The following is a 25,560-nucleotide window of genomic DNA, read 5'->3' as shown; positions in this document are numbered from 1 at the left end:
CCAAAAGGAAAAGAGCACAGAAAAGCAACAGAAAAGCGGCGGAGATTGACAATACCCACTGAGCCAGGGGTGGGTGGATGAGATGGGTGAGAATCTCTTTGGTAAAATTGTGGCAATTTGCTTTGAGCCAAAGCAACTTTTGAAGCAACTTAAGTAAAAGTACACGGTGCTACTAGTTCCCTTTGTTGAACCCAAAAGGTTTTATAAGCTATCATTCACGGTGTCCATCCTTGAACACGCTCCGGCTCTACTCTTTCTCAACTACTACTATGACTGGGTTGGACTATCCTCTACTTCATTTTCGTCTTGGCTTTGTAGTCGCATTTATACGTCTTCCTTGGCATCTACAAGCATAGAATTCGGGAGCATGATTTACACGGCGTTCTCTTGCCTCAACCAGTTCATCAACTACATCGTTTGGAATAACAATATTCTATCAACTTTGCGTTTGCTATCGTTGAGCGGTCTTAGTAGTAGTAGCGAGAACGAAAGAAAATGTTTGCTTTATTGAAGCAGATAGTTTTTCGGGTGGAAGCCCCGAAGGGGCGACCCGGCCCCGATGGCGGCCCCAACCTGTGCGAGAGAGAGCCGAGGTGAGCTGCGATTCCCAAGTGTTAGGAGTGAGAGCGACGCAGCGAAGTGAACCTCGGATCCCGAATTGTAGGAGCCTCAGAGCGACGCTTCGAGGTGAGGAAAGCGGCGTTGGAAAGAAGAGATAGTAGCTTGAGGGCGTCCGCGTTGCGGGCATCCGCCTGAGCAGAATTGCGGGCATCTGCGTGAGCAAAAGTGCAGGCATCCGCGTGAGCAAAAGTGCGGGCATCCGCGTTAGCAAAAGTGCGGGCATCTGCGTGAGCAAAAGTGCAGGCATCCACGTGAGCAAATGTGGGCATCTGCGTGAGCAAGGTGCAGGGAAGAGCAATGGGAGGGATAGAGTAAAAACCAGTATGCAGGACGATCTACTTCACGACAAGGTGAGTAAGCAGATAGTTCCCTCCCTTTATCAGGCTCCTTGCCCTGATGGGCGAAAAAGGAACCCGACGAGAGTTTGCCACGGCAAACTTCCTGCATGAGTAAACTTGAGAGGGCGGCGCAGAAGCGTTTTTGGGTGCCCTCTACCCATGGCCAGCTTCCCCGCCGGGCTTGTCTTCATTGCATGCGGATGCGTGCAAGGATCCAGGCCCTCAGAGCCCACCGTGTTGCCAAGTGGCCGGCGAAGATAGCCTAGAAAATAGAAATCAGGCCAATAAAATTTTGAGAGTCACCTAGGGTCACGAAAGATTGAAGAGGAGAGGAAACGTAGAGAAAAGAAAAGCAGAAGGCAGCAGGCAGGTTTGAGCCTGCTGGAGCGTGGCGCGAGCACTGCGTGGTGCAGAGACAAGAGAGGCCACGTGCTGCACTGCCGCTGCCGCAAAGTCCTAATTCTAACCCTACGCTCGTACCTCGCTTCGGGGTAGAATATCAAACTGGGCACCTGGTGTGACATTTGTAAGTGATGCTGTGCAGCGTTTCTACTACTTGTTTCCTGAAACTCGGTGCAGCCATTCGGATAATGCTCGGCGCCTCAGTGGGCATTCCTGCTGGGTCATGATACATCAATCCCGGGCTATACGGCATTGTGAAAGTTCATGTGGTCAGAGTCACGAAGGCAGAGGTACGCGTCTTCACTGGACGAAAATTGGTATCAAGAAATCTGCCCAAAGACAGCTTTACGGCCTCATATACGATTATGAGGGATCATCGATCATCGCTATTGTTCGACAATTACAGGTGCCTTCTCACTTTTGTGTTCAAGAAGCACGTTGGAGACGTCCATTGTCTTTGGAGTCAGAGCACAAAACTTGGTGACATTTCCATTAATATTGTTCTAAGCGCAAGTACTACAAAGCGCTGTTCGTGGAATTCTGTGATCATTAGACAGGCCACTGCAGGAGAATAAAGACAGTCGGCGGCTCCTATAATGACATTGGTTTGATTGGGTGTAGTTTTAACCGACGGGAGTCGCTCGTTTGATGCGGTTCAACTCTACTCTTTACTCTCATTCGCTTTTACGGAATTATATGCTGGGCCGTGCGTGCTATCATATATATGATTTGGACGATTGTATCTTCAAGTTTCAGCTAGTCCATCAATTCATGACTTATGGCATAACGATCGACGCTATCAATGAGACACAGGACACGGTCAGTACTGAGCTCCATATACTCATTGTTATCTTTGATTTGCGCATAATAATCATTCGCCGTACAGGCATGCGACGTATCCAGTTGTCTATCACACTAGCATATAGCTTGCTTCGCTGCCGTGTTGCTCGTCCTCATATGTAGGCTTTTTGCTTGCAATTAATGGGACTCCCCGGCTCGCACTAGTTCCTAGTTGAACAAATGTCGACTAATGATGTATCCCAGTAGGACAGTGGGATCAATCAAACCACCGTAATCTGCGATCAAGCGGGACAGGGTGGATCAATCAGACCACCGTATTCTGCGATCAAGCGGGACAGAGTGGGATTAATCAACCACAGAATAATAGAGCGGGGTTCAATATCTGGACTAAAGCACAGAATGAGCCCCCGAGGGGAGAATAAATAACAGACAAAGATGAAGGTCGAACAAATGACCAGAGTAGGGCCAAGAGGAGTCTGGGAATACCATTAGTCCTATTTGGTTATGAAATTACGAATGGCAGCTAACCATCGCGTCATACGGAGACGAAATAAGGGTCCCGTGCTGCAAGCTGACACGAGAGAAAGGTCCAAGTAAAGAACGAATAGTGGCGATGGCCGAGTGGGGTATATTGGCGACCACTGGGAGTATGGTCAAGAGACGGGTTTTAGGAAACCATCAGTCCCACTTGTTTGTGGAGTCACGAATATCAGCTCACCTGGACAAAAAAAAGGGTCTCACGCTTCAAGTAAGACAAGAGAAAGGCGTAAATAAATAACGAAGTCGACGAAAGTCGAATGGGGTATATTGACGACCAGGGAATGGTCAAGAGATGGATCTGGGGAAACGATCAATCCCGCTTGCTTGTGGAGTTACGCATGGCAGCTCACCCGCCCATCGCGCCTGCGCAAACGAAAAAAAAGGTCTCGCGCTTCAAGCTGAGACAAGAGAAATTATAACTACACACCGTTAGACAAGTTCAAGGGAAAGGTAACGACTGACTTGCCACTAAATAATTATACAGAAACCGTCCTGCGCGCAATTTCCCAGATAATATTCGTCGTCTACGAGTATGGGGTCATCATTAGCCATAGCGCATCTCGGGGGTTCGCCATCCAGCGATCCAGCGTTAAGAAAATCAGATATTGAGGCCAATACGTCCATGATAATATTATGATCAGGGGTGTCGCGACTACGAGATTGAATGAAGGAATGGGATTGGTTACAGTTGCTGTGTCCACTGATTGACCCTTCGAGTTTTCTTTATGAGACCAGCTAGCTCCATTGTCACCTTAAAGTGGCATGGCAGTTTATCCATTGTTCTCGCAATGGAACTAAATCATCCATTGATGCATTATGAAAGATTGATCAAAAACAGATGCGGTCCGGGAAGAGGATTGAAAACAACACCGCTGGGGTTTCGTGACTCGATACAGGGCTCGAAACTCTCCAGACTTTGTAGGGATCGGAAGAATCTAAAGGAGGTCCTAGAACATCTCAGACAATATAACTTTCTCACCAGCCAGTCCCTTGATCATGATGGCCTGGTTCGAGACCAGGTGGCAACGAAGTTTCACTGGCCACTGGTTGATATCTTCTCAGACAAAAGATATACGAAGTCGATCCGGAGAACTTCGTGCCAGTGACAGACTAAAGAGGTGGGAGCTGGGTGGGAGAGTAGGGCTACTTTTGGGACCATGAAGCCTGTTTGAGTCAATCAGAGATTTAGAATGCAGAAATGACAAATGAGACTCTGGTTTGGACGTATCTAACAAAGGATGCCAACGGTCCTAACGCAGTGACGATATGATCCTTGGTGCGTGGTGGTGGATGTGGGACCATAGTGCGGAGCCGTTGAGAACTCTTGTGACAATATTTTAAAAGGGGAGTTCAAAGCTGGATTTCGAGGCCGCTTCGATCGGACGTGGATTTGGACGTGGATTTTATTTTTCGAAAATTACGACGCGATTGTGAACTTAACTTGATTCAGAAAACAATTTTGGGCTATGAGAATGCTGAATCGCGTTGAATCGTCGAAGCGCCTTGGACCATTCGGAGGTGAACAATATTGACCCTGAGGCCGACACACAAATTGGATGTATTGACGTAGCTGCTAGACATGACTCCATGGTGGCTGGAGAGTCAAAGGCCTAGCAAGCATTTGCTGCATTATATACAACCTTACAACTTCTAAGTAGTGCTGCTCAGGCAGGATGGATCATCCTGAAGCATGTGGGCACTGGAGACAGAGAGATAACATACAAGTGAAAACGGACGTCTACGCCCACTCGACAGCCATCGTCGAGGACGCCGCATGAATACTTAGCGAGTATGTTCACTTTTCAGCCAGGACGGGATTAAACTGTACACTCGCGTGCAGAGAAATGTGGAGAGATGATTTTGTATTCGCCTCCCACTAGAACAGTACATGGAAGTTGGGGATTGATTTCATTGTAATCCAACCGTGCTAATAATGGTCGTGTGGTGGCAAAAAGGGAAATCGACGAAAACAAAGGGTTAGATTGTAGTGCTTGTAATCGGAAGGGAATGTACGTGAAGCGATATGGTGTCCATCAATGTCACGCAGACGAAATGCATTGGAAGATGGAGATGAGTCTACTCGAGAGTAATGTAAAGTGGAAGCGCGAGTAGTGTGGGTGGCTGGGAATGATTATGAAGAACGCTTGGCGATCAATGAACCGTCAATGTCTTCCCAGAGAAAGAGATACGTGAGGCTGATTTGGAGGATTTTGTGACATATGAGATTGGTAGGACAGTTGGGCTACTTATCGAACCACGAAGCCTGTTTCAGTCAATCAGAACGAAGAAAGGTAGATGAATGGTGTGATGGACATACCGAGCAAAGGATGGCGGTCCTAACACAGTGGGATAATGCTTGGTGGGTGGTGGTAGACGTAGGACCATAGTGCGGAACCACTGAAGACTCTTGCGATAATCCTTCATTGCCTCCTCTCCAAAGGAAAAGAACGCGAAAAACAAAACGCTAGATATCGGTACCACCCACCAAAGCGCGTAAGTCCATGCGAGTGTGGTGGGTGGAATAATGACTGTAGGGAAGTACGCAATTTGAGAAAACCCGTCGTGGACGTTATCCCAGCTTATCCAAGGGCGCAGGCCATGCTGGCACGTAAACCACATATTCAATGAAGTTACGAGTAAGCTCCAGAACATCTCGACAACGGCCATGCCCATCAACCGAAAATACTGTGAAGTGGTTAAGCCGGTCTTGGAGTCTCGAAGTTGCTTCGCAAAAGTAATACGACGGCGGAAGAAATACATTAGGGCGACGCCTTCAAAGGAGCAATTACTTTACATCCAGCAGCAGCGTGAAATGGGACAAACCAGCATAGCCGACTGTCAGAAGAGCCACGGTTATTGGGGGGACCCAAATCATACAGATGGCAGCGATGGACACGTAGATGGTTGGTCGACAGCCAAAATCTTCGACTATATCAAACCGGTGACCTTGTACGATATAATCTAAAAAAAACATTCAATAGACGCGCGCGTATATAGTTAATGTGCACATACGAAGCGCCATATAGATTATGGGTAAAAGCCAGCAGATCGCAGTATCGACTAGCGTTCTGCGCAATTTGTTTGTGTAAGTTGACTGAGCTTGGCGTACAGACGCAATGCGTGCCAGCTGGATGCAGGTACACAAACAACATGCCGGGAGCGCCATATTTGCCCCGACTTGAATCTTTGTAGCTGGCCCCGTACATTTTAGCACCAATCGAATTAAACATAATGAGCAACACACCAATATCACACCATACAGGTGCAACGTTCATAATATTTCCCGCCCATATGACAGAGTTGATGGCAAATATGATGTTGGAAATGAAGAGCCAAGCTATCATGGAAAGAGTAGCAACGTTTTTGGCTCTCCAATGCCACGGTAGAGGAATGAGAACAAGAGCTGCAGCTATAAACGCACCAATGGGTAGTTCGACTTGCATGGTGTTATACAAGGAGCGATCATTTGGCCGTCCATTAGGTTTATAGGTTCAATGCAAGCCATTGTGTCCGTTAGAATATTTACTGCGAACAAAGGGAACATGAACTTGCCAGAAATGGATAGCGAGTACTACTTCAAGCTCCGCAATGATTACAAAACAATGACAACTTGTAAGACACCACATCGCGATGTGTCATTGTCTGCATAGTTTGCACCAGCATAAGCATTACAGCTGTATGATATCTAGATTAACGGTGAGTGAAGTAGTCCCCGAATAGTTAAGAAGGTTCTCACCTTGATCTGTATCCGATCTTTCCATTTGGTAGGACAATGTGCGTTCCTCTGCTTATAAGATCTTCACAAAGGACGGGTCTCGAAATTACCAGACCTCACTTCCCATTGAATTTTGCCACCGCCGCCGCCGCCGCCTGCGCTGATGGACTCACTACCGATATATTTGGAAATATTTTTGAAGTCGCCACCGGACTTGTATGAGTCCACTGACGACCCAAGTTGCCCTATCGACGAAGAATATTATAGCCTTGCGCAAAGCGGGTTCTGCACTATATCATAATACCTTTCATGTGAGTCTTGTGCAGGCTCGATATGCATTTTCTTTGAACAACGCTTTCTCCAGACCAGCCTTGACATTATTGTCGGCTAGTATTCGATCGTTCGGCTTCGTACTGCCTGCGTTTGGTATGATTAAATTTTCCTCTTGTCCGTCACAAGACTCATCTTTTGGCAGATACGGTGGGCTCGCTACTCGTGCAGCATTTTTTCTGCTTCGATCTTCTTATACCCCCGTGCTACTTTACCAGTAGAACTTCGGTTATCTTATCGCCTGTATCTCTGGAGATTTTTGGCAGCTCTTGTTTAATTTTTTGGGTTCACACTGCCTCTGTTTGGTATGATCTAATTTCCTCTTGTCCGTCATACGACCCATCTTTTGGCAGATACGCTGGACTCGCTGCTTGTGCAGCATTGGATATCCTTTTCGTTCGTGACCCCATGCTACTTAACTTGGTAGATGCGGTTGGACTCGCTGCTTGTGCAGCATTACATATTTTCGTTCGTATACCCCAACTACTATCCTATTAGTACTTATCTATTCGTTTTTCCTGACTCCTTGCTTATCTGCTGATTGTGGTTCTAGCTGTCGTTATTCTTACTTACGATGTAGCTGCCGCTCTCGCATTGTTGTCATCTGACTTTTTTCTTTCTTTTTTCTTGTTTCAGATTATAGTCTCACCCATGTTGACTCGTCATAAGCTTCCTTCCGTTCAGTAAGGTTGGATGAATTCTATCCGGTAGATGAGAGAGACTCGTAGGAACGTTGACTCGTGTTCCGCTGCACCCAAATTCGAACCTGGGGACTTGGAGTTACAATTGGATGTTTACATCCGTCCAAACTAAGACTTTAGTACGTAGGACGCACTAGAGGCTAGAGCTGTCTGTCGGAGTTCTTGGTGTTTTTATCATGGATATTGGACAGCCATTATCGGCGATATATACGTATCTAATGTATGCATACGTAGGAATAAAGTGACCTTTATGATCACGAGGTGGAAATAACACGAAATAAGTCTAGTTGTCTGTATGTATGTCAACGTGCATGCGAGACGGTTAAATAGTACCAGACTTGCGAAAGTCAAGGAGGATAGCAACGAATTCGGGAAGTCGAGTTCAGGAAAAATATGAATCGAAGAAAATGGAAATTTGGGCCCAGTAGCCACAAAGCAATAGATATAAACGACGTTGTCTTTTGTGGACAACAGACACACAGAGCAAACAAAGCACAGCCTAGCAAAGCGAAATAAATAGGTTTCATCGTCTGTTGTAAACGAAGTATGACTTAAAGTCTTAAGCTGTGCGTCGCTTCCATTAGTCTGACGAATGGAGGGGCGACAGGCGAGCCGCAAACGTACATCACAGATCATTTTCGAAACAGTGACAGGCGCCATTACCCGCGGCCTAGGTGTTTGCAACGCCATAAAAGTAGCCGGAGTCACTGCTGTACGAGAGTTCAAACACCATCAGGACCGGTTCAGTGGGATTGGCATCGGGAGAAGATGTTTCGAAGAGCATTTTATATTCAGGGAAGGAACAAAGACTCAGGATCGTCGAATGAGTCCGTCATCGGGTCTGACGGTGGACCCGATGACGAGATTGTCTGTTAGAGTAAGAGTGATAGAGCTGGGTGGGACGGGAGGGGTTGCAAGTGTTTTTTTTGGAACGGGAACCTGATGGCAAGATTCTGCTAACGCAAAAATGAGTGGCGTTGAGTGGCTCGGCAGGAGTGGCGGGCGTTGTCGGGCTCGACGCGTGACGCGTGTAGGTGATATTATCACAAAGGGCAGAATATTGGCAGTCATGGTGATCTTGTCTTTCTTTATACCGTATAGACCACAATGGTATTTAATCTCCAGCGGCGGCCGAAATTTGGCCAAATCTCTGTCCGGACTTAGCATTTTTGAGTCTTTCGGAAGGCTGATGAGTCTGTCCGAAGTTAGCATTTTTTGAGATATTTCAGGTAGACTCTCTACCACGTAAGGAAAAAACCATTTGCGAGCTCAGTTGGTGCCTTCATCCTCGACAAAGTCACTGCAGCTTGTTGGAATGCCCTTGCACGTCCCTCGGTGAAATGAGTCATACTGAAGCTTCCAATGGTAGCAAAAGGATTATCTAAGAATCCAGTTAGAAGTTAGATGATATTCCAAAGTACTAATAACACACCTCCATACTTATCTATGACATATGTACACCCAGTTTTGCAGCTTACTAGTGTGAGCTGAGAGCTCGGACGCGAGAGCGTCACAGTTTGGCGGAGGTCATGCGCGTATCACATCACGTGACCTGACACTGGATTAGATAGACAGGGAACTTCAGGGGGCTAAACATTCAAGGAACTGCGGGGGCTCGGAATTGGATGCTCACACCCGTTCAAAGTAAGTCACGACTTAGTACACAAAATTGAGTGTCAGAAAATGCGTCGGTATTGTAGTAAAATTAAGGACAGCATATAAGTAGTTGGCATATTGAAGGTATATACGCGTAACGCAACATGTCTAGACAAATACCAGTGGATGTACATGACTAGACTCGTGACCAGTCCTTAGTATGCGGCCAGGTTCAACTTGCCTCATAGCAAGGACTGATCACGAGTCTAGTACATGACATAAAGGATGGGAGGTGGATTGGGATCTCACCCCACAGTCATTTGCCCGACGGTGTCGCGTACTACGTAGATGTAAAGTGATCGTGATGATCAAGGAGTGGAAATGAGTACGAAATGACTCCATGTCGTCTGCATGTATGTTAACGTACATGCTAGACGAATAAATAGTGTGAAAAAGTCGAAAAGACAGGAGGGAATTCTGAGATGAATCCAGAAAAAGTAAGTCCACAGAAATTTGGGTCCTAGTGGCCACAAGAGCAGAAACAATAAATAGAACGTCAGTGACTGTGGACGAAGGGCAGACAAAGAAAACAAAGCAAAGCATTGAAAAGCAAATAAATAGATCCCATTCAGTCTCTTGCAGACGAAGCACGACTTGAAGTCATAGGCTGTGCATCGGTTCCATCAGTCTGACTCCGAACGGAGGAAGCAACGGGAAGACGAACGTACATCACAGATCATTTTCGAAACAGTAACAGGCGCCGCTATCTACGGCACCCGCGTTATGCGATGCTACAAAAGTAGCCGCTGCCGCCATCATCGTAGGAGTATTCAAACTCCAAAAGAACCGATTCATCGGGATGGGAAGTAAGAGAGGATGTTTCGAAGGGCATGACAGATTCAGGAAAGGAAAAGGACTCGAGATCGTCGAATGAGTCCATCATCGGGTTTGACGATGGACCCGATGGCAATATTGTCTGTGAGCACAGAAATGGGTGGCGCGAGAGGGCTTCCAAGGATTATTTGGGACAAGGCCAATGATGATATTAATTATGTTGGTGAGCGCAGGAGTGGTGGCGCTGAGTGGCGCGACAGGGGTTGCAAACGATGTTTGGCTCGACGCGTATAGGTGCTCGCGCAATAATACTATCACAAAGGGCGCAAAATTGGCAGTCATGGTGATCCTTTGTCTTCCTTTATACTATGCTGGGAACAATGATGTTTATTTACTCTCTCTGCATTGACCGTCATCCATTGTTGATTGGTAAGAGAATTACCATTTTCGGTCATAATTTGCAATCATTGAAGTTCTTCCTTCAAAGTTCGCCCTTGTTCGATAGTAATATGGTTCCGCATCTTATGAGCCCCATTTGGTGGGATATTGTTATCGTATCTTTCACTCACACAATGCACCGCGAGTTCTCGCCAGTTGCGTTCCTTGCAGCTGTGTCACTGCTGCACCTCCCTCTGCAATGGCATCGACGAGCACGGAATATTGCAACACTCTTTGTCATACTGGTGCGGTGCGATATCAGTGAACACCATCGTAGGGTCTGCATTGGCCCTCCGAGTCCTGGCCACTTGCTTGTTGCATTGTCATTCATTTCGAGTGTGTCGGTTTCGTTCGATAGGTACTACGCAGCGCGACCAACGCAACCACCAGCTTTTCGAGCTATCAACGCACCTTGGAGCATGTTTTTCATGGGACTGTGTATGAACATTTCTATGAAACGTATTGCCATGCCGGCTACATTTTCCATTTTCCATGATCCGTAAACCCCCTTCGCAGCCCTCTGGACTGTTGGTGCAGTCCTATTTGTTCACATCGGTATTACATCGTCGCTCATAGGCACCCCTCGACCCGCAGTTCTTGCAAATTTCCTGGACTTCTATGCCGTATCAATCATTGACCACATTCATTTTCTTGAAAAGAATGGCAGTTTGAAATGTGTCGCCTATGAGCGACAATATAACAATAAATGGGACTGCACAAAAGTAGTTGGACGGACCACACTACTTGCATTAAATACAATGAGAGAAGAGCAACCTCAGAATATTCATGTCCGAAGGGTGGTGGAGGAATGTGTTATATAATGATGGACACCCGGTCATGGTGCTACCTGCGCTTGCTGCACCACCGCCCGAGCAGCGACGGTTGGATCAAATCGAGAGACTATTAAACATAATATGTCCATCATATGGTTAGTCGGCAGGAGAAGCGGTACTTTGCTCAATTGCATCGCATCTTCCCTTTGTCGATGAATAATACTTGCTCGTCTGTTGTGTACAATGTTTAAGATGAGACTCTCGCGCGCTGCATTCACACAGAGCCTCATCGGAGCGGAGGTTCAAATCGTTCCTTTTGTTGCTTACTAATATTGAGCACAATTGATCCAACAGTCGATCAGTCATATATTGGACATCAAGCCATGGGCCACAGGACTGTGCTTTGGCTGGCTGCCCTTGGAGTGTTAAATGCTGGCCTAAGCTTTGCGTTCTGAACTTTTGGTTGTCTTGCTATTCTGTATTTGGAACTCACACAAGAGATTATCGACGAAAGTTCAGTCATTCGTTTCAGCATAATGACTTTGGTTGACCTTTCAAGCCAACAATGGTGTATCGACCCATTGTTCCCAATGTCCGTCCACCGGGGTAAGCCACAACTGATTCTCTATTTAAACTGGACCTATTTTTCCTACGCGCTTCAATCAACACCCTTCATACCATATCCTCGTACTTGTAACACGTTAACGATATACCCAACTTTATACGCTCTTTGACTCGGAGCGTTTTTGCGACACCTATCCCTCCATTGTAATACTCAGTCCCCCAAACTCGTACTCATCACCTTCATTTAGCACTTTGCACCCTTCAACTCGCGCTTTACACCCTCCAACTCACACTCATCGCCTTCCATTTTGCACGCATCTCCTTCCACTTCACGCTCACTACAAATCTAGTCCTGTTCGTCTACGATGGACTTATTCGATACGATTCTGGATATATCTGAGCTATTCGATTCAGATCCGCTGCTCTTCCCAGATGAGGGTTATGGCAGTGGTGACGAGTCTAGTCAATCCAGTGATGACGAACAACCTTTGTTAGTGAACACAGACACAAAGTTTGGTTATGCGGGATATTGCATAATAACATAACGCGATGCCATCTTTCGCGAAGCATGCGTCCATCGTATAAGTAAGTTGACGGTCATTATTGTCTGATCATTGGTTCACCTTCTCTCCATAGACATCATATGGTTTACGATGCTGAAGCATGTTAAGTTAAGGCTGGCCATGCGGGTGAAATTCTCGTGACCCCGAACGGACCGACTGGGGCTGACTACGTCAGTTGCTTGAAGTCCTCTGAAGCTATCACAATTCACCAAAAAAGATCAAATTTTTTTGCAGAAACTTTTTTTTCGTCTGGTGGACTTCTCGTTCCACGAACCTTCAAACCTTTGGTACTGCCGGTTTCATTTTGGCCACAGTTTGCTTTTTCCCACTTGTGGGTTTTTTTTATCTCGAACTATACCGTACTACGGTGTACATCGAAGATGCAGCAATGTATTTCCTTGTGGCTGTAGGATCAGCGCTCACACGTGCGAGTATATACTCCTGTGGAAAACGAAGCGAATCAGCAAGGATCACAATCCTTACAATCGACACTCCCAGGGGTCGGCAGTCGCGCTTTTTTCGCAGGGCAAAATGTGATGTCGGACGGTGACTCATTGCCACGAAGTTATCACGTTTTCCTCCTAAAAATGTGTGACCTGCCGACTTGTGGGGGTGTCTTTCTATAGGTAATGACAGAGGGGTGGTACGAGGAATCATGTGAAGGCTCCCAGTAATGGACAATAGAGGCCCTGTTTTCACTAATAACTTGCGTGCAAGCTCTGACACTCCCAATAAGTTTTCTGGGAGATCGAAGCAACCACACAATTCGGCAATTTGTATTTAATCAAGTTGTTCTCGTGCCGAGTCCCGACGCAGTCAGTTAGTGATTACATAATCCCATATTGTTCTCCACTCACGCGCTCGCGGTGCACCACCGCGACGTACCACACTTCTGTCTTGCGCTCACGGCAGGCAACGACAGACTAATATCCGTATATCTCGCGGCTCGGACGTTTCATTTCTTCGAGCGCGATCAAGCTTATACGCCCCACTTTAGTCACGAAGCCATGGACCACTATCCGGAGGTCAAACGACCATTTCTTGACACAAGAGCTTTATCATCCCCGCTTGATCACGAGTCAGAGAGCGAATCTAGCGAAGTTTCCGGTTCAGATACGCCTTCTCCGTCGGTCAGACCTTCTGCCCGATCCCCTTCGTTCACTCCTCCGCACGAGGAGAATGGGAGTTCGGAAAGGTCCCCTGATGTTGAGCCCGAGATTAGTAAGGGGTGGTATGAATTTGACCTTTCGGTCATACTCGCGCTTGTTTCGCCCATCGGAAACTGGTTGACAGGAGGAGATCACGTCAAGAATATCCTTCTCATTCTTCTCTTGATATTCTATTTGCATCAAATCATTGAAGGTAAGTACTTTGTTTTTATTCTGAAACAGAAAATATGAACATGCACAGTACCGTGGAGCCTCTATCATCTCTCCAGACCCAGACGTCGTTCCTCTGATGTACCATCCCATCAAATGTCTGAGGAGAATCCCTATCATGAAATTGCTTCGTCAGAGTTACGCAAACTCGAAATTTTCTACCTGTTCCTCACCATCTTGTCGCCGTTACTCGGAGTCGCAATCCTTCGTGTCGTCATCCTATCTGTGGCTGGCCCGGAAACTATATCATGGTTCAGTACCTCCCTCTTTATCCTCGCCACCGGTATGCGACCTTGGAAACACGCGGTAGAGCGACTCCGTCAACGCACGAAAGACTTGCATACTGTGATTCATTACCCTCCAGCCAGCTCACCAGATACGCAATCGCAGATCAAAGCTCTGACTGCGCGCGTCGCCGAATTAGAGACTCAGCTGAAAGAATGCAATGACACCGTGAAAGCCCTCACCGAAGACGTTTTTGACCACGTGGAGGGATCCGTCGAAGGGTTAGAGAAATCCATGCGCAAGCAGGAGAGGAAGAATGATGCTCTCTACTTGGCGCAGGAATCAAGGCTCGCGGCGTTGGAACAGAACATGGAAGCGTTACTGGAAAGGACAGAAATTTCGGTGCACGGTTCGATTCCATCCTACAGCCTTGCTTCTGCATTCTATGCGACTTTGGCCGAACCACTCGCACTCGTCTTTCCAGAGTGGGCACGCAGCTCTCGCCGGGGTAAACACCCACCATCTCCTCGCTCTTCCCCAAAAATCGGACATTCCCGTATTCCCACTAAGCTTGAGACGATACCAGAAGGTGCCACTTTTACACCGAGGAGAGCTCAATACCGCTTTCCCTCCCTCCGTATTCCGGGTTTAAAATTTGTCCTGCGAATTGGCGATCTTGCAACCTTACCCGTCCGTCGGGTAGTGGCTTATCTTCTCATGGGCCGCATCTATGCGCCTAATGCACCCGCTTCCTCTCTTTGAACAGTGTTAAGGTTTCTTTCTTATAATCACTGTTCTATTAGCATTGCATGGACATGTTTTTCACGTCTTCTTGTATTTTATCCACGCATCGACATTCCGACCATCCGTTTTTCCTCATGATTATCATGGCATTCACGAATAACCGTACTGTACGCTTGCGCGTCGAATATTTGTATTAATATCCAATTGTAAGCAGACTTTTGTTGTTCCTCCCGTGAAACTTGGGCCGCTCTATAATTTACCACAGGTGTCCCAGCTGAGATTTATTTTCCCATTCTTCTATGTAGACCGTTACCCGTACAGCTTCCCTCATACAAAAATCACACAGTTGTTTTGAAGCTTTAGAACATGCCTTTTTGGGACATTTGTTTGACGCTTACTGATTGTGATCATCCCCTGTCATGTGGGTGGTCTCTCGGTCAAGCATGCCATGGTATGTGTCCTTGTACTTTCTTCGGCCAGGAGCTTATCAGATCTAGAAAAGGCGAAGTATACAGATTTTGTGGCATCGTGTCCTTGTACTTCGTTTGCACACTGCTTTCAAGGGCGCAGTTCATTGATTAAAAGAAATGCAGCAGACCTTCACTCAGACCTGTATGCTCTTCTTGTCTCCCCAGACTTTCGTTCTTTATTGAAATGCAAACAGAGATACCGGTACTTTCGTTCATTTCCGCGGCACTGGTTCTCTTTCCATTGCCTTGGTATTGTCGGGCCGGTAACATCGCTGCAATGTCTATTGGAATTTGGCTCTTTGTTGTGAACATGATCAATGCTATAGATGCCCTCCAGTGGACTGGGGCCTACCAAATACCATCCTTATTCTGGTGTGACATCAGTGAGTGTTTGACATCAATTCTAGACGACAACTCGAAATTTCCTGTAGCTTCAGCGCTGATAACAGCCGTAAATGTAGCAATACCCGCGGCATGCCTCTGTATTTGCATTCACCTGGAACGGATGGCGTCTTTCTGTCAAACATCCACCTCTGTAACAAAGCGACGCCGTATCTTACTTGAATGTTCAATATGTTTCGGAGTTCCATTAGTATATGCAGCATTGCGTGCGTATCTGCTACGGACTCCCGCACGATGTTTATTGACATCGTCAATAGATCTAATTGTTCAACCCCGACGCTTTGATGTGTATGAAAATTTTGGATGTCGCTCGGCGACATATCCCTCTGTGATAGCTTTGTTTGTGGTCTGGATACCGCCGCTTGCACTTTCTCTTCTTACTATATTTTTTTGTGGTAAATCACTTCATTATTGTATGTATCCCTACGAGGCTGAGTCTTTGCAGGAATTACTTGGCGCCACTTCCTCCTTCATGGCGTCCATTTTTCGAGGACACGCGCATCTTCCTCGCTTACTTCTGGAGCCTACATTCGGCTCGTCAGCATGGCCGTTTCAGAAGTCATCTGCACTATTGCCGCGACTGTAGTGGCCATGACATTCAATCTAAGCTCAGGGCTGGCTCCTTGGGCGGACTTCACCCGAGATTTGACAAAGGTCTTATCATTTAGCTCCGCTGAGACACCTAAATCAATCACTGCGATGCTCATCACTGAATGGGCGATCATGGTCGCGCAATCATTCTTCTTCATCGGATTGTTTGTGCTTGGGGGGGAGGGGCGCAGTCGATTACATGAGGCTCTACAGGTGATGCGCAGGGCCCTCAGTTTCAGTGGGGGACGATTGACCTGTATCGCCGAACTCAACGGTACGTCTATGACGGAATGGTATGTTCCTTTGTGCCACTAGCAGATTTCTTCTGAATACATCTTATCAGCGACTTGACACCAGTTCCGTCTCTTACCGTCCTTGAGTTCAAGAGTGCTACCTCTCAATCTAGTATGGCATGCACCTACCATGGTTATTCAACCGAGAAATCCCTTCCGCCTTCACCTGCCCCCTCGCGGCCCCCGTTACTTGACCTTACGGGCGCGAAGCAATTGGAAGAAAGTCCTGAATTTATTGATCCCACACTCCTCCCTCTAGAATCACCTGCCATCTACTCTACTATCGCATCTTCACATAACTCTCTCCAATCAAATTTTGACCCGCAACAACTTGTTCTATCTTCGACGCAGTGGCCCACACCCCCATCAACAGTCATTGTTCGACCACGCTCGGCGAGGTCCCCTTGCATGAACTTTCTTCACGCCGAAGGTTCACCATTTTATGGGTCTGCAGTGCCACACAATTACTCGAGGAATTCAAAGAATCGTAACACTATCTACATGACGATGGTTAGGGAGGTCCAAGGAACATATTAGCTGTCGGTTTTCTTTTCTCATAGATCCTTTATATTGTCCTTCACGGTCATTGACTGTGTCGGACAATATTATGCGTAATATGTCGCTGACTTTTTGCTTGCATATTCATATTCCCGAGTCCTAAAGTATTTGTCGTTCTTTTCTTCGCCTTCAAATATTTGTATGACTTTCTTTGTTGTGGTAATGTATTTCAGGTCCACTAACAGTTTGTATCAATAGTCAACGTGTATTACATTTTTTTCCCGGAATGTTAAAGCGCCTTAGCTGGCCGTGTTATTTTTTTGTACATCCCTTCTATTAGACGTCCTTCGAGGTCATTGACCCTACTATGTCGGACAGTATCGGACACCGACTTTTCGCTCGCATGATAAAGTATCTGTCGTTCTTTTCCCCAATTTCAATCGTATAGATTCTTTGCTGTGTTGATGTAGGCTACTTTAGGCCCCACTAACTTGAACTCGAGGGCCTGTTTCGATAGCTAACGGGTCACTACTTATTACAGTCTTGTCGTCGAAATGTTAAAGATTTTGAACTAAGCAAATTTCAAGCAACACCAGGATGCCGGTCAGCCGTCATAGTAAACTGTTCTCATTCGTCTACGTAGCACTAAGGGCCATATGGGGCCTGTCTATAAGGGAAGACTTACTTAGTTACTAAGATGCCGCGGAAAACATACTGAAAAGGGGAATTCTCTGAATTCGCTCGATTACGGCAACTGCCGCTCTTATTGTCCGTCGCTTTGGGACTATCGCTATTGTCTTAGAGACTCTCATATAATCGTTAGTTCATAAGAGCCATGGTTGAGGAATTTTCTTGCTTGCGAACCCACACCATCTATGCAGCAGCGCGCTGTCGGTCCTTGAAGCTTTAAGGTGAAGTTGCGGGCCTGACATTGTCCTGTCGTTTAGTGCCTGGCGTTCAATCCGGCTCTCCCTTCTCTTATATTACTACTGAGGCTTGGGGCGCCACTCCTTGGTAACGCTTTGTATTTTGCAATTCAGGTGTAGACTGGCAAAGTACCCGCAGCAGCCGCAGCGGCCGGCAAAGTTCAAGTCTCATCAGTTATTATTTTCGAGCCAAACAGAGAACAATCGGAGTGTTTGAAAAGTACTAGGTGCAGAATTCGCTGATATTTTCGATCATTGACCGGTCCTGAATTTCAGATTTCGTTCTTCACAGTTTACACGACACGGTACTAGTGGACCAGGATAATCATCACTTGCCTTCTTCTACCGTGGGTAATGTCCATTCCGGGACGATCTGACTGGTCTTATCACTCGATTTTCTTGCAAGCAGCTCTCATCGGAACTTTCTGATATCTCATGATCATGGGACGTCGGAACATGTGCCGCGCTCTGTCAACGAAGTTCTTCGGTGCGCCATTTGGGCGCACTCTGAGCGCACTTCATTCACACTTCATTCGGTTTACCTTTTTGGTAAACAAACATGCGTCCATATATGGACATCAGTTTGTTGCTCAAAAAGGCGATGCCGATATCTGCAAAGTTTGAAAACGTTTTACCGCACCCGCGCACAAGGGGATGTCCAAATTGGATGACAAGGTGGATTGTGCTTTCGAAGGGTTTAATAGCCTTGGCTTCGCAATGCTATGAACCGTAGCTTCACCCGTGGACTTTACTGGTCTCCGTTTCCTCTGCTCAGCTGCATCACATCGCAGGATAGCTAGCCAGTCACCCCTGTCTTCACGTGCATCAACAACTGCGTTGTCAAGATGTTCGACTCACCAGATTGGGTTTTCACTATGTTTGCTTTCCTGGGATTCCTGTGCTGCATGATCCCGCTTCCCTGGCATTTGGAGGGTCAGTTATTTTACAGCATTTTTAATCGTCCAATACCTGACCGATACTCCAGCATGGAATACTGGAACTTGTCTTTACATGATCTGGACCGGTCTATCGTGTTTAATACAGTTCATTAACTCGATCGTTTGGCAGTCGAATGTGGTTAACTGGGCTCCAGTGTGGTGTGACATCAGTAAGAATTTTCTCCGTGTCCTCACCGCGAAAACTCATGTTTATTTCGTAGCCTCCAAATTCATAATCGGGGCCAACGTTGCCATTCCTGCTTGTTCACTTTGCATCAACCGTCGTCTCTACCACATCGCATCAGTTTCTTCCGTCACGAAGACGAGAGCTCAGAAGAGACGCGACATTATGACCGATCTCGCTATTGGCCTCGGTATCCCCGTCCTGGAGATGATTCTGCGTACGTTCGTTTGGCGAAAGGTGTCGGGACTGTGATTGACGTGATACCCCAGAGTATATCGTGCAAGGACATCGGTTCAACATTTTTGAGGAAGTTGGCTGTTATCCAGCCACTTTTAACACCCCTCCCGCATATGCATTGGTATTTACGTGGCCCTTGGTCCTCGGGTGTATCTCTGCTTACTATTGTGGTACGTTGATTCTGATAATTGGTTAACCCGACGTTGATCATTTTGTGATTCAGTCCGCACCATTGTCGAACTAGCCCAGCGTAGGGCGCAGTTCATGGAGTTCCTTTCTGTGAACAAGAACCTGAGTTCCAGTCGTTACTTCCGCCTCATGGGTCTTGCTGGCATTGAAATGTTATGCACGATTCCTCTGGGTGCCTATGTCATCTACCTCAATGCCACTGCCCAACCAATTTTACCCTGGATCAGTTGGGCGGACACGCACTCCAATTTCTCTTTTGTCGGAATAGTTCCATCAGTGGTATGGCGCGCGAGCGGTCCTACTGTGTTGTCGATCGAGCTCAGCCGGTGGCTCCTCGTCGTCTGCGCATTCGTCTTCTTCGCTTTCTTCGGGTTCGCCGATGAGGCCAGGAAGAACTACCGCCTTGCCTATGTTTCGGTTGCGAAGCGCGTGGGTATTTCGACAGCTGGTACTATGTCGACTGGAGGAGGGTCTTGGACAACTGGGTATGTTGTCACACCTCAACACTCAATGATACGATCTGACGAGCAAATGTTTCTTTCAGTTCAAAATCAGAGATGGCATGCAACAGCCGCACTGCCACTATGCCCGTGTTCGTCACTCAACGCACCGAACAGAAGCGCGATTCTCTCACTTCGTTCTCCACCGACAGCTCCATGGGCGAGTTCAACCTGGCATTCAACGATGCCAAGGAGATTCCATACTCGCCAACAGAAACGGCCGCGGGTTCTATATCAAAGGAGTCGCTCCCGAGCACGCCTGTTGATGAACAGACAGTTCATCTACCAGATACACCTGCTCTTCCCCAGTATATCGTCGATTCGCCTGAATCGCTGCGCAATTCAGTTGATATTGTCTGATCTATAACCACAAAAAACGGATTTTTTTTGGCTTTCTCCTTCCATTCCTTACGCGGTTGGTTTATTGTATTGTTAGCACAGTCACTCCCTGGAATCTCGAGGTACCCACTCCGTTATCTGTTTGTATACCCACTAGTTTCAACTACCTTTATCCCTATTTGTATGAGTTCGGTCTCATGTAGACAGTGTAGCAATCTTTGTCGGTCGGCCCAATAGAATATTTTCAAACGAGCGGAATATGTTGGGATTTCACATGAGTGATTGGAACAATCGCCAACAAATCGCAAACACAGGCTGAAGATACGGTTTGATTGGTAGGTCGATTTGGATGCTAACTAGGCCCGATATGTTATGCAGTGCTGGATGCACTTCAAGTTCGTCAACAATTCGTGCACAGTACGAGTCTCGACTCTCGGCACGATGATCGATCGTTCAGTTCTACCATGTCATCTAAGAAATCCAGAAGTCTGCTATCTCACATTCTTAACAATTGGGTTTTATCTCGAGTCACGCAGATCGCCTTTCTTCGGACTTGTAGAATGCAAAGCAGTGGCTATCCAAAATTAAATTAGATGGCAGGGCAAGACGATCTCGGCAAGCGACACTTCACATAAGGTCCACTAAATCTGTGAAGAACGGAGCTCATAGATCGTCACGTTCATCAGCCAGTTTCCCGGATGAGTAACGGCTCAAAAGGCTATAGGTTTTCGAAGCTCGAAGGGTATGAACTGTCAAACGGAAGAGGCTGCCTGACAGAGCAACAGAGTGATCTCGACTCTCGAATCTTGAAGGTGCTGAGACCTTAATCTCCGAAGGCACTGAACTTCCACATGCCTCGATCCAGTTAGTGGTTCATTCGATGATGAATCCTTCTTCGTGCACTGGTTTGGTGACAATATTGATTTCTGGTGACAGTGCGGTCTGCATGCGACCAGGCCCAGTTTGTGTGATCATCGACTAGGCTCACGAGTTCTAATAATGGTGTCGCGGGGATATATGGGAAGGTGACAGAAAGCACGCCGTCGTGCTCGGTGTTATGTGCACATGAGTTTTGGAATGGAAGTTGTACTTGCGAGTGTTTACCTTTGTTTTACACAATCCCAAAACTCACGCTTGCCAGCGGAGACATCGCTAGACCGCGGAAACTCTACGATCAGCAGCTGCCAGCTGTAACCAGGCTGTGTCGAGGCTATGCTTGTGTTGACTCCAAGTACCTTTGTTTCCTCCCTTGCTCAGTACTAGTAACGGTATGGTTGCGGCTAAAATCTGCTTGCTTCTCTGTGCCACAGGAGCGCAGTATTATGCCATGACACCCCCAAATGCCAGACCTTCCGCAAAGGAAGCTCTGAATCCCACTGGTTTGGAAGTTGTCACTCCTTGGATACATATTTTGGTCAAGGTACTTTCTTACGCCAATCCCGGAACATCCTGCACAATGTTACTGACTCGGAATACTTGCCCTTTTGATCAAGAGCATCATCGGTGTCTGCGTTTTGTCAGATGTTATTCTTGCATACGCAGCAGGAAAGGAATCGACTCCCATCCCGAAATCGCTCACTACACTTCTAGTCCGCAGTGACTTTTGCTCGTTACCGAGCTTAGACCATACCGCATCATCACCCGCACTTATAGTCGGGTCTTGCCTGAGTATCATCGGCAGTGCCATCCGCATGCAGTGCTATTCCACCCTAGGCAGATTCTTCACTTTCGAACTCAGTATCCGCCAGGATCACAAACTAGTCACATCTGGTCCTTATGCCATCGTTCGACACCCCAGCTATGCCGGTGGACTATCTGTTTTTCTGGGCATCTTGCTCTGTCATCTCCGTACCCGATCATGGCTGGTTTCTTGTTCGGGCATGTTTCCTTCATCTGACCAGGGGGCTAAGTTGGCTTTGGGATGTATTTGGGCGGGTTTGTTTAGTCTTCTTTTTTCGGGACTTGGGGGACGGATCGAGAAGGAGGAGGCGATGTTGGAGGGGAACTTCGGAGACCAATGGAAAAGTTATGTGAGAAGGGTACCTTACAAACTAGTCCCATGGTTATTCTAGATTACAGTCATTTATTTAAAGACGCTATCAAAGCATTAAAATACTGCAAGGGTAACTTCTTGATCACTGGGTTACGGGGGAACGAATGACAGGAGAAAAGTTATTTAACCGAACGCTCCAGGAGGCAAGAAATGATCATCAGCACGGGATGTAATGGTGTCGGTTATCGTAATAAGAGCCGAGAAAACAGGGACAAGCTAGTAAGAAGGGATGATACGCACAATCAGAAGCCGAGGTTCAACCTCACATCAACCCGTCGGCTTTGCCTTCATCAGATGGAGCTGCAATCCCCCCTCCACACACTGTTTCAGACGTTCTCTCAGCTCGACAATTGTTTTATCCCGCGAGTCCTGCCCATAGTCAAATGCGGCGATCTGCAAGCAAAATTCTCTTAACTTCGGACTAGCACTGCACCTCGACTCTACAAGCTCCGTCACCCTGTCGGTAGAAACACGTTTTGAGCATTTGAGACTCAATGATTCGAGTCGAGGACAGATGGAGGTGCCTTGAGGTGCTCCGGACAAAACGAGGCTGTCCACGAGGTTGTGATTGAGTTGAAGGGGGCCAGGCAGGAAACGCAGGTGTTTTAAGCGATGAAGCTGGGAGAGACATGAGAGCATGTTGACATCAGATATATTGATTGTGTCAAAGGATAGGTTCTCGAGAGTCTCCGCGCTCCGTGAGATGAAGGGGAGGGGTTCCGTCTGGCTAGCGAACGAACCCATGGCGAGACTGACGTTCTGAAATTCAAACGTGCGCAGCTTCGGTGCGTGGAGCGCATCGAAGAACTGGTGGGTGTAGAGCGTTTGACAGAAGAGGCGTACTTTCATTGATTCGAGGTTGGGAAGTGTGACAGGTGCAACCATATCTGCATCAGTGTCGAGTATTGTCATTCCTATTCCGATGGAGCAACATTTGAGATTAGGACATTCACGAAGTGTAATGAGGTAGTCGTTGTGAACGGCATTCCAGTAGGGGCTGGCGTCATACTGAAGAGACAACTGTGTCAATTGACTCCAAGGGACGCAAAACTGAGTGGTGTCGACACTACCCCACGCAATGGAGAGGCTGCGGAGGCTTGGCGCATCATGAAGAAGTAATGAAGGTGGGTTGTCACTACTAGGAAGGGGGTTGCTGTTATGAAGCTCAAGACGCCGTAGGTGCGGGAGCGGACTTTGGGTGAATGTCAACAAGGAGCTGAGTGCCAACGGAGAAAATCTGAGGCAAAGCTCTTCAATGCGGCATCCGAGAGTCAGGATCTCCTTGTCAAGTGACATAAGCGCACCCCACGTGATCGGGGAGTTGCTTGGGTGCTGGAGGATTAAGGAAATTGGAAGAGCTTTCGCACGGGATATCCACACGTGCATGGACATGATCCTTGACTGCATAACGTTCTCCCAGTTTGGGGTTGCGGATGGAAACCCAACCTTGAGGGTCCTCCACAAGTAAGGAAGAGAGAACATGAGGTCTCGCCAATCGCCGCAAACTTGACACAATAACAAAGGAGCCCGCAGAGGATCGGGCTCCTGACTTCCTTCGTCCTGGACGCATTGCTCGAAGACTTTCGTCATGATCTCTATTGGCATGCGGCGGACGGGGGATCTTAGCGCTTCCAATTTTTGGACCATTTCCATGGATCCAAAATATTTAGCCTCGAGGCGTGAGACCTCCGCGCGGGCGCGATCTAATTCCTCGCTAATAAACGAAAGCTCCAGTTTTTGTTCTTCAAGGAGATGGCTGATACGCTGCGTATCCGTTGGAGAGGGAACGCAGTTCGTCTGTAAAAGTCGTACGATAGATGTCTAGAGGGCGTTGAGCCAAGTTCATATATATGCGTGTCACATACTGGAATTTTTAGATCCATAGAGGCCTTAACGGTGTCTTTAGGCCGTTGGTTGGGACGGTGTTGCGCTATAGAGGCGCTGTTTGAGATCTGGAGGGAAAAAGAGGAAGAAAAGAAACGCACGAGGACCATGCGACACTTTGCAACGCAGCTTTCTATCTACGCGCAATTCGCCTGCTCCTTTACGTGTTTTTTTTCCTGGAATGGGACAACGTCGAAAATAACTTACAATTGGCTCCTTTTCGTGCCAACGGATGCACTTTTGAAGGAAAGCTAGCGCGCATAACACAGACTTGCATTTGATGCCATCGATATGCCGTTGACATATACAATATACATAGAACAAGCAGGAACGTCAGAGAAGTTAGGAACACTGTTTGTCTAGAATCAGCAGAATCGCATGGGCACTGGTACTGATGGACAAGTACTGACAGACAGGCACTGGCCATATGGCCACATGACGATATCGACTGGTCAATTGCAAGTATGTCATACCTTGGGTGACATTAATTGTTGTGAAGGATTTGGTACTGTTATTATTACCTCTTGCCAAACAAGATAGCAGAATCACTTCATGAAGCACGAAGAATCACTCCGTGCATCCCTTGTTATTTTTTACTCTCAGGTCTACTAACTTGGTAGGTCGTGTCAACTTGTTGCAATCCATGGTACTAAATCGTCGCCGTGCCAGACCCCGGCTCGCTTATTCCTGGCCTGTTTTGTGTCCATCGAATTAAATACAAACTGCACGAATCTTATGTGATTCAACTGTAATGCATGATTTTCTTCGACTCGCAGATGTCCATCTTGACCACTGGCAGGCTTAGCCAAGTGTGGTAGTAAGTGTGACAGGACAGAAACCTGTTGCGGGTTCGAAACCTACTCAACAATATTTTTCCTTTTACCACGCCTTGAACGTTTACTCATGGATGGATCCTTCATTGAGTGTCTATCTTGAGTCATGCTAAGCCAACTGACACCAGAACAGATCTAGATTAGAACTCTGCTCTCTCGGGCGGACCCGAAACCTGCCGATGACAAGGTTTTTCTCTTTATCATTCACTCATGGATGGTTTCTTCGATGACTCAATGTAACTGGCCTTAGCCAAGTGGTAACCACAACAGAATCAAAATCTGTTTCTCTTGTATCGCACATGTTCGAAACCTGTCGAGGACAAGTTTTTGCTATCAGAACACACCTTGATATTCACTCATGGATGGTTTCCTCAGCCGTTCATCTAAGCGGTCCTAGGCAAGTGGTTACCACAACAGAATCCAAATCTGTCTCTTGTACCGCGCAGGCTCGAAACCTGCTGACGACAAGTGTTTTTCTATCAGGACACACCTTGACATTCACTCATGGACAGTTTCCTCAGAGTTGCATCTAACAGGTCTCAGCCAAGTGGTTACCACAACAGAATCCAAATCTGTTCCTCTCGTAACGTACATGTTCGAAACGTGTCGAGAACAAGTTTTTTTCTATCAGAACACACCTTGACATTCACTCATGGACG

General features: G+C 47.1%; 8 protein-coding genes across 8 annotated transcripts; 4 read left to right on the top strand and 4 right to left on the bottom strand.

Moving 5' to 3' along the window:
* Positions 1-614: 614 nt before the first annotated feature.
* DFJ58DRAFT_726854 (uncharacterized protein) lies at positions 615-3,326 on the bottom strand (the record flags this gene model as incomplete). Its single annotated transcript, XM_041385410.1, has 4 exons — positions 615-956; positions 2,594-2,638; positions 2,691-2,803; positions 3,185-3,326. The coding sequence occupies 4 exons, from the start codon at positions 3,324-3,326 to the stop codon at positions 615-617; spliced, it is 642 nt and encodes a 213-aa protein (XP_041244953.1).
* A 1,217-nt stretch (positions 3,327-4,543) lies between these two features.
* DFJ58DRAFT_783106 (pheromone A receptor-domain-containing protein) lies at positions 4,544-6,240 on the bottom strand. Its single transcript, XM_041389876.1, has 5 exons — positions 5,947-6,240; positions 5,715-5,894; positions 5,526-5,663; positions 5,020-5,473; positions 4,544-4,965 (listed from the first exon to the last, which is right to left on the bottom strand). The coding sequence occupies exons 1-5, from the start codon at positions 6,143-6,145 to the stop codon at positions 4,854-4,856; spliced, it is 1,083 nt and encodes a 360-aa protein (XP_041244952.1). The 5' UTR covers positions 6,146-6,240; the 3' UTR covers positions 4,544-4,853.
* A 2,948-nt stretch (positions 6,241-9,188) lies between these two features.
* DFJ58DRAFT_783100 (uncharacterized protein) lies at positions 9,189-10,250 on the bottom strand. Its single transcript, XM_041389875.1, has 2 exons — positions 9,800-10,250; positions 9,189-9,711 (listed from the first exon to the last, which is right to left on the bottom strand). The coding sequence occupies exons 1-2, from the start codon at positions 9,897-9,899 to the stop codon at positions 9,413-9,415; spliced, it is 399 nt and encodes a 132-aa protein (XP_041244951.1). The 5' UTR covers positions 9,900-10,250; the 3' UTR covers positions 9,189-9,412.
* Positions 10,251-13,071: 2,821 nt separating this feature from the next.
* On the top strand, positions 13,072-14,895 carry DFJ58DRAFT_325881 (uncharacterized protein). The gene is made up of 2 exons (XM_041379869.1): positions 13,072-13,578; positions 13,627-14,895. The coding sequence occupies exons 1-2, from the start codon at positions 13,224-13,226 to the stop codon at positions 14,580-14,582; spliced, it is 1,311 nt and encodes a 436-aa protein (XP_041244950.1). The 5' UTR covers positions 13,072-13,223; the 3' UTR covers positions 14,583-14,895.
* A 323-nt stretch (positions 14,896-15,218) lies between these two features.
* Positions 15,219-16,342, top strand: DFJ58DRAFT_658992 (GPCR fungal pheromone mating factor; the record flags this gene model as incomplete). The annotated part of the gene is made up of 4 exons (XM_041382064.1): positions 15,219-15,417; positions 15,466-15,642; positions 15,694-15,828; positions 15,873-16,342. 4 exons carry the CDS (start codon positions 15,219-15,221, stop codon positions 16,340-16,342), a joined length of 981 nt encoding a protein of 326 aa, XP_041244949.1.
* A 2,037-nt stretch (positions 16,343-18,379) lies between these two features.
* DFJ58DRAFT_783081 (pheromone A receptor-domain-containing protein) lies at positions 18,380-20,404 on the top strand. The gene is made up of 6 exons (XM_041389874.1): positions 18,380-18,677; positions 18,730-18,852; positions 18,904-19,083; positions 19,136-19,273; positions 19,327-19,777; positions 19,837-20,404. Exons 1-6 carry the CDS (start codon positions 18,590-18,592, stop codon positions 20,150-20,152), a joined length of 1,296 nt encoding a protein of 431 aa, XP_041244948.1. The 5' UTR covers positions 18,380-18,589; the 3' UTR covers positions 20,153-20,404.
* Positions 20,405-21,256: 852 nt separating this feature from the next.
* Positions 21,257-22,327, top strand: DFJ58DRAFT_325790 (uncharacterized protein). The gene is made up of 2 exons (XM_041379867.1): positions 21,257-21,551; positions 21,625-22,327. Exons 1-2 carry the CDS (start codon positions 21,402-21,404, stop codon positions 22,201-22,203), a joined length of 729 nt encoding a protein of 242 aa, XP_041244947.1. The 5' UTR covers positions 21,257-21,401; the 3' UTR covers positions 22,204-22,327.
* Positions 22,328-24,268, bottom strand: DFJ58DRAFT_325812 (uncharacterized protein). The gene is made up of 2 exons (XM_041379868.1): positions 24,050-24,268; positions 22,328-24,005 (listed from the first exon to the last, which is right to left on the bottom strand). The coding sequence occupies exons 1-2, from the start codon at positions 24,176-24,178 to the stop codon at positions 22,452-22,454; spliced, it is 1,683 nt and encodes a 560-aa protein (XP_041244946.1). The 5' UTR covers positions 24,179-24,268; the 3' UTR covers positions 22,328-22,451.
* Between the last annotated feature and the right edge of the window lie 1,292 nt (positions 24,269-25,560).

The sequence above is a fragment of the Suillus subalutaceus genome (assembly GCF_016647625.1).
Source record: "Suillus subalutaceus strain FC151 chromosome Unknown DFJ58scaffold_40, whole genome shotgun sequence".
Classification (NCBI taxonomy): Eukaryota; Fungi; Basidiomycota; class Agaricomycetes; order Boletales; family Suillaceae; genus Suillus; species Suillus subalutaceus.
This window is presented reverse-complemented; position numbering and strand designations above follow the sequence as displayed.

Bases quoted from the DNA above. Each gene is read 5' to 3' on its own strand.
- DFJ58DRAFT_783100 (XM_041389875.1), bottom strand. From the start codon at position 9,899: ATGAATCGGTTCTTTTGGAGTTTGAATACTCCTACGATGATGGCGGCA. The intron at 9,712-9,799 runs GTTACTGTTTCG...ACCGATGCACAG, and splicing joins TGCCGTAGATAGCGGCGCCT to CCTATGACTTCAAGTCGTGC.
- DFJ58DRAFT_325881 (XM_041379869.1), top strand. From the start codon at position 13,224: ATGGACCACTATCCGGAGGTCAAACGACCATTTCTTGACACAAGAGCT. The intron at 13,579-13,626 runs GTAAGTACTTTG...GAACATGCACAG, and splicing joins TTTGCATCAAATCATTGAAG to TACCGTGGAGCCTCTATCAT.
- DFJ58DRAFT_325790 (XM_041379867.1), top strand. From the start codon at position 21,402: ATGGTTGCGGCTAAAATCTGCTTGCTTCTCTGTGCCACAGGAGCGCAG. The intron at 21,552-21,624 runs GTACTTTCTTAC...CTTTTGATCAAG, and splicing joins GGATACATATTTTGGTCAAG to AGCATCATCGGTGTCTGCGT.
- DFJ58DRAFT_325812 (XM_041379868.1), bottom strand. From the start codon at position 24,178: ATGGTCCTCGTGCGTTTCTTTTCTTCCTCTTTTTCCCTCCAGATCTCA. The intron at 24,006-24,049 runs GTATGTGACACG...AACGCCCTCTAG, and splicing joins CTATGGATCTAAAAATTCCA to ACATCTATCGTACGACTTTT.
- DFJ58DRAFT_783106 (XM_041389876.1), bottom strand. From the start codon at position 6,145: ATGCAAGTCGAACTACCCATTGGTGCGTTTATAGCTGCAGCTCTTGTT. The intron at 5,664-5,714 runs GTATGTGCACAT...TGTTTTTTTTAG, and splicing joins CATAATCTATATGGCGCTTC to ATTATATCGTACAAGGTCAC. The intron at 4,966-5,019 runs GTATGTCCATCA...TGACTGAAACAG, and splicing joins GGACCGCCATCCTTTGCTCG to GCTTCGTGGTTCGATAAGTA.
- DFJ58DRAFT_783081 (XM_041389874.1), top strand. From the start codon at position 18,590: ATGTTCGACTCACCAGATTGGGTTTTCACTATGTTTGCTTTCCTGGGA. The intron at 19,274-19,326 runs GTACGTTGATTC...TTTGTGATTCAG, and splicing joins TATCTCTGCTTACTATTGTG to TCCGCACCATTGTCGAACTA. The intron at 19,778-19,836 runs GTATGTTGTCAC...TGTTTCTTTCAG, and splicing joins GGAGGGTCTTGGACAACTGG to TTCAAAATCAGAGATGGCAT.